At 39.0% G+C, this 8,233-nt stretch overlaps 2 protein-coding genes across 3 annotated transcripts in view; one reads left to right on the top strand and one right to left on the bottom strand.

The window, feature by feature from the left end:
• Window positions 1–280: 280 nt before the first annotated feature.
• LOC117906761 (mitochondrial uncoupling protein 5-like) lies at window positions 281–1,649 on the top strand. The gene has a single exon (XM_034819941.1). It carries the CDS (start codon window positions 537–539, stop codon window positions 1,506–1,508), a length of 972 nt encoding a protein of 323 aa, XP_034675832.1. The 5' UTR covers window positions 281–536; the 3' UTR covers window positions 1,509–1,649.
• Window positions 1,650–2,700: 1,051 nt separating this feature from the next.
• LOC117906760 (rho GTPase-activating protein REN1) overlaps window positions 2,701–8,233 on the bottom strand; it is a 52,906-nt gene continuing 47,373 nt past the window's right edge. For both annotated transcript variants that reach the window (XM_034819939.1, XM_034819940.1), the window contains exons 17-24: window positions 8,073–8,122; window positions 6,876–6,936; window positions 6,695–6,778; window positions 5,319–5,432; window positions 5,072–5,241; window positions 4,482–4,551; window positions 3,402–3,611; window positions 2,701–3,187 (exon numbers count right to left, since the gene is read on the bottom strand). In XM_034819939.1, coding sequence (XP_034675830.1) covers window positions 2,858–3,187; window positions 3,402–3,611; window positions 4,482–4,551; window positions 5,072–5,241; window positions 5,319–5,432; window positions 6,695–6,778; window positions 6,876–6,936; window positions 8,073–8,122 — 1,089 coding nt within the window. In that variant the 3' untranslated portion in view covers window positions 2,701–2,857. The remainder of the gene's footprint in view (window positions 3,188–3,401; window positions 3,612–4,481; window positions 4,552–5,071; window positions 5,242–5,318; window positions 5,433–6,694; window positions 6,779–6,875; window positions 6,937–8,072; window positions 8,123–8,233) is intronic.

Here is an 8,233-nt window from a genome sequence, read left to right as displayed (position 1 = left end):
TACGAAAGTGAAGGTCCTTGCGAGGGCGGTGGTACTACGCCTACTAAATAGAAGGGGAGGGGAAAAGGGAAAATTCCTACGAAGCAGGACCAGCCAAATGCCAAAAGCAGGGTTTGGTGAAGAAAGAAGAAGCGGTCGAAGTAGGGCAACTGCAGACCACTGAATGTGGGACCCGCACTCACCGTGACCGCGTACTCTTCAAGTTTAGAAAGTTTAGAACTTGGAAGCCGACCTCCCACTCCTGCTTCCCTTCCCCTACCCTTTCCTATAAATTCTACCTCTCCTCAGTTCCTCTCTCCAAACTCGTGAAAAATATTCACGTTCTCGTATGTCTCAGAGATCCTGCGTGCCTCACTCTTCTTCACTCGTTTTTACGCTCCATTCTCATCTCCTGGTCTCCAGTGAGCTGAACCCTGATTCCTACTGGTCTTAGACTGTCGTTTCTTGTTTCCCTTTTTCTCAAGCCGAAGGCTTATACCCATTTTTGATCTTTATAACCCACTTCGTTTTTTCGATAAGAAACAAAAGATTCTGATATGGGACTCAAGGGTTTCGTTGAAGGCGGCATTGCTTCCATTGTGGCTGGATGCTCCACCCACCCACTCGATCTCATTAAGGTCCGTATGCAGCTACAGGGTGAATCCCATGTTCCCAACCAAGCCATTCACAATCTGAGGCCCGCTCTCGCTTTCAACTCCGCTTCTGCCACCATGGTCGGAGCTCCGTCTACGGTTCACATCCCGCCGCCTCCTCGGGTGGGTCCCGTGTCCGTGGGGATTAAGATCGTCCAGGCCGAAGGAGTCTCCGCCCTCTTCTCCGGCGTGTCGGCCACCGTGCTGCGACAGACGCTCTACTCCACCACTCGCATGGGTCTATACGACGTTCTCAAGCAAAAATGGTCCGATCCAGATTCAGGCAACATGCCCCTCGTGCGCAAGATAGCAGCGGGGCTAGTCGCAGGTGGCATCGGCGCCGCCGTCGGCAACCCGGCCGACGTCGCCATGGTCCGTATGCAAGCTGACGGTCGCCTGCCGGTAACCCAGCGTCGAAACTACCAGGGCGTGATTGACGCCATAACGCGGATGTCGAAGCAGGAGGGGATCGCCAGTCTGTGGCGAGGGTCGGCACTGACGGTGAACCGCGCGATGATCGTGACGGCATCGCAACTAGCATCGTACGACCAGATAAAGGAGACAATATTGGAGAAGGGTGTGATGAAAGATGGGTTGGGAACCCACGTGACGGCTAGCTTTGCGGCGGGTTTTGTGGCAGCAGTGGCGTCGAACCCAGTGGATGTAATAAAGACGAGGGTGATGAACATGAAGGTTGAGCCCGGAACGGCTCCCCCTTATACCGGAGCGCTAGATTGCGCAATGAAGACAGTGCGTGCTGAAGGACCCATGGCCCTTTACAAGGGCTTCATTCCTACTATCTCGAGGCAGGGACCTTTCACTGTTGTGTTGTTTGTGACCCTTGAGCAGGTCAGGAAGATTCTCAAGGACTTCTAACTCTGATGATGACGAACAATTATCACTCCCAAATTACAACTACTTTTACGATTTATATTTAAAATTTTGTATTTTTTTTTTAATTTTTGGAAATTGAGAGTTAGTAATCTAATAATATCATCCACCTTCTTTGAAAATCTAGTCAATTCTCTACTTACAAGTTACAATGAAGATCATATCTTTGTGTGAAGTTTGGCGTGAGAATACTGCAGGAAGCTTTTGGTTGGCATATATGGAGTTGGGTTCGTAGTTTTTTCCCCTTTCTGAGCCTTGCTGCGCTGAACCCTTCTTTCCTAATATGGCCTAGCGGTATTCAATTAGACATAGATACCATTTTTTTATTGTTCCATCATTTATATTCTTCTGTAGTGGGGAAGGAATACTTCACCGTTTCGGCCTTTTAGGTGTGCTTTTACAGGTTATGTGGTTGTACCCTGAACTTTTTCCACTAACCGAAGCCTCTTTGTCAAAGGAACGGAGTGATAAAAAGGCCTAAAAAATTGTTCTTTTGGGATCAGTTGGACCCTTCCTTTGACCTTTGTGGAGAAGCTTTCGAACAACATCCAGGGGCGGGGCTATCTGGTCATGCCTCTCCTTAATCAATTTTATGAACTTCATCTAATTCCTAGAGCCGATGAGAGGCATTTTAAAAAGCCGACTGTGGAGAACAGTTAGTTCCATATTCGAAATGACCATATTCCAAATGAAGTTTGCTTGTTCTTTGAAAGGTGGTCTGCAACCAAGGATTGGGAGTACGAAATAAACGATCACGTTGCCTTTTTTTTTTTTTTTTCTTAATACTTTTGATTTGGAAAAGTAATATAGATACAAGCTCACAGTGGCTTTTATGTGCGCAAATCCTATCTATAACCACGATTAAGCATAAAATACAAAGAAAGAATCAAACAAAATGGCAAGATTCAAAATAAGGAGCAATGTTGGGTTTTTGTTTCCTTCTCCTAAAAGTTCTTTATAAATTGTAACGTCAAGTGTTTTACACGTGCAGCTCAATCATGGTACACTCATCTAATTCGTGTAATAATTTTATAAAATAAGCAAGATATATTTTTAATTTGTTGAAAAACTATTGAGTTTTAAGAATGGAAGGATAGATTATCATGTTTCTTTCTTTTTTTCACTTTTTCTTTTAAGTTTGCATTTTATTTTTGGATTTAGATCAACTTCAATCATAGCAAGAGAAGGATGGTGAAATTAGACCTTTAGCTTTTCTTCTTCTTTTTTCAATTAATTTTTTTTTCTCCAAATAAACAAAGAAAATCAACTCAGGCAAAATGGATTTGTCTGCAAGAATCCTGAGCTCCGGCCTCTGAACTTGGTCCACCAAGGCTCTATCCTGGTTTTTGCTGTGGTTGAGCATCTGATTTCCTAGGCTTGTCCTGATTTTGGAGAGATTGGCTGCAGTCCTGTCCCTTACCTTTCTCTGTATTTTGGAGGGATTGAACTTCAGAGGCTTGAGACTTGTCCATATTTTGGACTGGTTGGCGGCCTTCAGATCCTCTGCCCCTTTCCGGGTTTTGAGCAGCCTGATTTGAACTTGAACTTGAACTTCTGCCTTTGTCCATATTTTGGATCTCATTTGCTATCTGAGTACGCCTCTCCTTTAAGAAGTTGAGTCGGGTTGTCAGCTTGGACAGTGCAGAAGTTGTAGAATTGGATCCCTGGAGAGAAGAAATGTTAATCCCACCTACCTTTTGGAGCTAATCACAAGCCAATGATCTACACCTGAAAGCAATTAGGCACAGCAACACTTTGGAGGAGCCTTGTGTACCCCAAACCCCAGAGCAGTCCAAGAGGTTTTTACAGTGTTGGATTTGTATTCAGCTGAAGCATAAGGCAGATGTATACTTATTCCAATAGAAAAATGAAACCTACCTCATTCCTTGTACCCGACTTCTTCGAATTGGAATGACTATTGGACCTGCCTACTGCAGGGTCTGCAGCAGATGAAGTGGCCTGAGCACCAACAAACTTGGAGCTGCAGCTGCTACGTACTGGGTCCAGCTGCTGGTTCTGAGGAGGATTTTTGCTTTCATGTTTCTTGTTCTCACGGTCTGCTCCATCCATACAAGCATCCTGTTGCACCTAGAAAAAGGCAATCTTCCCTATAGTTAAGTCTTTCAAACGGTTCTCTATACACTTACTACATTAGCAAATTAAGCCATAACCTACTATCTACAGGTAGTGGCCATCCACTTAAGAAGTCAAACTCAAGGTTAAGTTCTTGAGAAATGCCAAGTTCTTGGTTGAATTTGGCTCATTTACTGTTTGAGGACATCTCATGTGGTTTTAAGGGGCCTTAAGGAACCCATTCAAAAAGAGAAAAAAAAGAAGAGAAAAGAAGAGAGACAGAAAGAAAAAAACAAAACAAGAATAACAAGTGTTCACTGGATCTTGCAAGTTGCTCATAAAAAGGAAGGAGTTTATCACATGAACATTGGGTTAGGTTAGCAAAAAACATTGCCATGTAAATTATGGGTTTTGGAGACGGTGCATAACGTTAAATACATATATCCCTATGAATGATTCTGTCTACTGTACTTAAATCATTATGAACTTTACATGCAAAAGAAATGCTTAAACAAGAATTTTTTTTTTCTTTATTTTTTATTTATAGATATAGACTTCATTAACAAAGGGGAAATTGTCAATTTAATTTCTAAAGCAAAGACACCACTTGGTTGGTTGTGAGTTGAAGTTGAAACCAGAATATTGGCTACTTCATAAACAGGAAGGGTTAACTAGGATGATCCATCAGCCAGACCCAATCCAAAACTCACCCCAGATTTTCAGGTTTCAATGAATCTCTGATGTTTCAGGCTGTAATTTAGATTCAAGATACTCTGAAATTCAACCATTTTTTATTAGCCTGTTCAAAGATGGTTTTACTTGTCCAAATTTCATGGATGTCTCAACATTGAAAATTAATGAAATTAGTAGCAATTCAAGATATACCTTATTTCTTGTTGACTTTTCATGAAGATGTGAAGTAGATGTAGTTTCCACATCCTTCTGTTTATCCTTCCTATAATCAGATAAGGAAAAAATGAGAGCAAAAGATTTCAAGAGATAATCAACCTGTGTACAAAACTGTTTCCTAGGGAGTAATTTCACCAAAAGAAAATCACTCTGTACATTTTATCCCTTTTCAAACATCAATATTTTGTTCAAATGCAACTGTTTGAATTCAAAAAAGCTTTTCAAATTGTTAAAAAGAGTTTTACAGTGTGTCTACTTACAACAAAACCACTTAAAGTAAAAGATGTTTAAGAACTAACAGCTCCTTTAGTAAAGTTGGTAGTTGGATGCTATTGCAGAATAGCATCAATGAAGATATTTCAAACTTAAAATTTTTGTTATATGCTAAACAGAAACCTCCTTTTTGTTCAAAAATTTTCAGAAAAATACTTTACCAGAAGTTATAGCTGCACCAAACAGGCTTAAATGGGCTGGCCACACACATTCAGGTAAGTAGACACTAAGCATATATCTCATACATAAATAACTTGTAACAAAACAAGGAATAAGAGTAAATAAGGACTTACAGTTTTGCTTGATGGTCCTGTGTTCTTTGGGGCTCACTGCATGAATCATGCATAGGACCACAGTTTACCTCACATTGTTGATTAAGCTGAGCACTAAGATCATCAACCCTCTGCTTTAAATTAATGACATCTGCCTCTGTAAGAGCAACTTCCTCAAGCTCTGCCTTCACCTTTAGCACATTTAAAGGTTAAATTTTGGTGCAGAATCAGGGGCTAATATACTAGTTAAATGTGGAGATAGGCCAACCTTTCCATCAATAGTGGCTGAGATAGGTAATGGACCCTGAGACATATTAAGTCCAGCTTCCAGAGCTGTCCTCAAATCTCTCTCCTTTTGCAATTGTTCCTGTAGCCTTGCCACCTGTGAGTACAGTCAGGGCCTAGGTCAATGAAATCTCCCTTATCAAAATTTAAGAAATATATTGAAGAACTGCAAAACCATTAGTCAAAATGCAACAATTAAAATTAACTTCTGCAAGAAACTTCAGAAAGGTTTATTTCAAATCCAACTACTAAACTTAGCTTCCATGCATCAGTAGAATGACATAAGGGGGTTATATATTTCCCCACATTGAAAAAGACTAATTTGAAGAAGAAATTTAAATATAGCCTGTATGTGTCATGTTAAAAAGTTGATACCAACTTAAAAGGCCAGAGCTAAGAGTTGTAAAAGAACTAACGCACACAGATGGATACTTTCAGCACCATAACTTCATTCTCTTTTGGGCATATAAGCTGTTTTCCTCATCCATGAGGCCATTAGCAATCTGAACTCTATCTAATTCTCTGATGTATTCATCAGATAAGCCTCATGGTCTGAGTTTCACCATCCACCCATTATTCAAGGTCAATGAAGTCTCTTTAAATCACAACAGGGGTAGAAACGTCATTTTTGACAAGTTAACCACTACCCCAAAAGGGCATATTTAATTTCCACTTCATATAATCCATCGTAGTGGAAATCTAGCAAGCATTATTTGATTCTATCCATAGGAAGGATCTTGAATGGCTCTTGCTTCTCTAGCTTTACTCAAAAAACATTAGGAGAGAGTCCCTCCTATACTTCTAAACTATGAGTTTTTCTTAAGGATCATCTTGGATACCACAATAAACTACTGCACCCACTGTCCCTGTGCATGCAAAGGAAAAGGAAATGGTACATTGGTTTTAACAAAAAATTATGACTACTGCTAGGCGTTCATCCAGCTTGATTTACAAAGGCATTTTGTAAAGAAAATTGATTTAAGGGGAAAAAAGCACAACCAGATTTCTGACAAAATCTTGAAGAACTCAGTAAGAGTATATTTAAAGCCATGTACTTGCTATTTTGAAGAACATAACATGGATGTTTACCTGTCAAAACACATTTTGAGACATTCTTTCAAATCAAATTTACAATGGAATTTGCACAGAATAGTAATTCAGGGGAAAAAGAAGGCACGACCAAATTTCTGATTGACTCTTAAAGAACAAAGTAAAGCTACATTTCAAGCCATATATATGATATATTGAAGAACGTAATATGAATGTTTGTTTTTCTAAACTAAATGGGCATCCTATCATATTCAACAAGATGGAAAAATGAATTATTAAATGACAAAGGAAAAATATGTTCTTCCTTACATCTTGCTCGAGTGCTTGGCGACGCTCATGCAAGTCCCTTTTTCTTCTTTCCAAACTTGCTTGCAGTACTGCATTCTCTTTAGACTGTAAAGAGCAAAACCTTATCATTGAAATGAAATATTCCTAACCAAATTTATACGAAGATGATGCCTGGAAAGTGAAACACAACTTATATCTCTACCTCTTCAGCAATTCTATTCTGTAGGTCAGCTTTCCAGGCCTCAAGCCTCTGGATTTCAACCCTATCAATGAGTCAAAGAATCAGATGTATTCAAATAAAGTGGAGTCATTTAAAAAAAGAAAATAAAAACTAATCTTCTTTTTCTTATGATCTATGTAATTGAAGATTAAAATGCATTTTCTTGTTAAAGAATGCTATACTATATATGTTCAAAATGCTGCATCCCAATGCCAAAAGCTTCTAGTGAACCTTCATGGTAAATCATTCAAGGCTCCAGAAATGTATGTTGAATTGCCAAAGTAAAAGTGTTATGCAATCCTAATGAAATATACAAAATCTGAACCTGAACACCATAGATATTACAGGTGACAAGTTTCAGTTTCAACTTTCTGCTCATTAAGAAAAAAAATTTGTACTAGTAGCGAGCATTGCAGTGATTATCAGAGAAAGTTAACAGCATCCTTACAAGCTGTGGCAGTCCTAGCAAGTCTCATAGTATTGGCCAGAAAGGTAATAATAGGACCTTATATTCCAGTTGATACACAGCGCTCCAAATCCAACCTCAAAAGAAACACAATTAACTAGACTATGTCCTTTATCCCAAGTATTTTGGAGTCAGCTCCATGAACCCCATTTCATCAAAACATGAATCCAATTTATCAAAGCATCATTTTAAGGGATTATTGACAAACTCATGTAACTTATTGGCTGCAACATACTTGTTTCCCTCCCCAGACCCAACTCTCTTAACTCCCCAAATATACTTTCATAATTTTAGCAACAGTCAGCACAAACTGAAATTAGATTTATGAAAGCTCATAATTGACAGAAAGACTAAGGTCTAAGGCAAACCAAAAGGTAGAATTTTGTTGCAGCCATGTAAGACAATGATCAAACAGTTCTACTAAAGATTACAAAATCCATGTAGACAATCGATTATACAAGTATAGATTCAATTTAGGACACATATTGCATTCATCCAAGCCATTTAATTTGTAACATCAAAACATGATGTAAACCTGCCTAGATGTTTATCTCTCACGCATATTATATGAATATGATCTTACAAGTATATATGTATAATATACGATCAGACTGTGCTTGTACTGATTATGCCAAGGGTGTAGATAACTAAATAAATAAATACAATAACAAAACCAAAGAAACATTTATATAGATGAAAGATCCGTCACTTACTCATCTTCAACGACATAATCAATGGATTCCATGGAAAGGTTTTTTCTTCCCTGGAATCAAGTCAGGGGGAAAATGTATTTTAGTTACAGCAGCTACATGGGAAGAAAATGAAAATGGCAACAAACTGACAAATGGAATGAATTAAATGAGAAAAGCTCAGT

This window comes from Vitis riparia, chromosome 18 (assembly GCF_004353265.1).
Source record: "Vitis riparia cultivar Riparia Gloire de Montpellier isolate 1030 chromosome 18, EGFV_Vit.rip_1.0, whole genome shotgun sequence".
In the NCBI taxonomy this organism is placed as follows: Eukaryota; Viridiplantae; Streptophyta; class Magnoliopsida; order Vitales; family Vitaceae; genus Vitis; species Vitis riparia.
The sequence above is the reverse complement of the archived record's forward strand: the minus strand, read 5'-3'. Positions and strand labels throughout refer to the sequence as shown.

What these genes read in the sequence shown, in the direction of transcription:
- LOC117906761 (XM_034819941.1), top strand. Translation starts at nt 537, where the DNA reads ATGGGACTCAAGGGTTTCGTTGAAGGCGGCATTGCTTCCATTGTGGCT.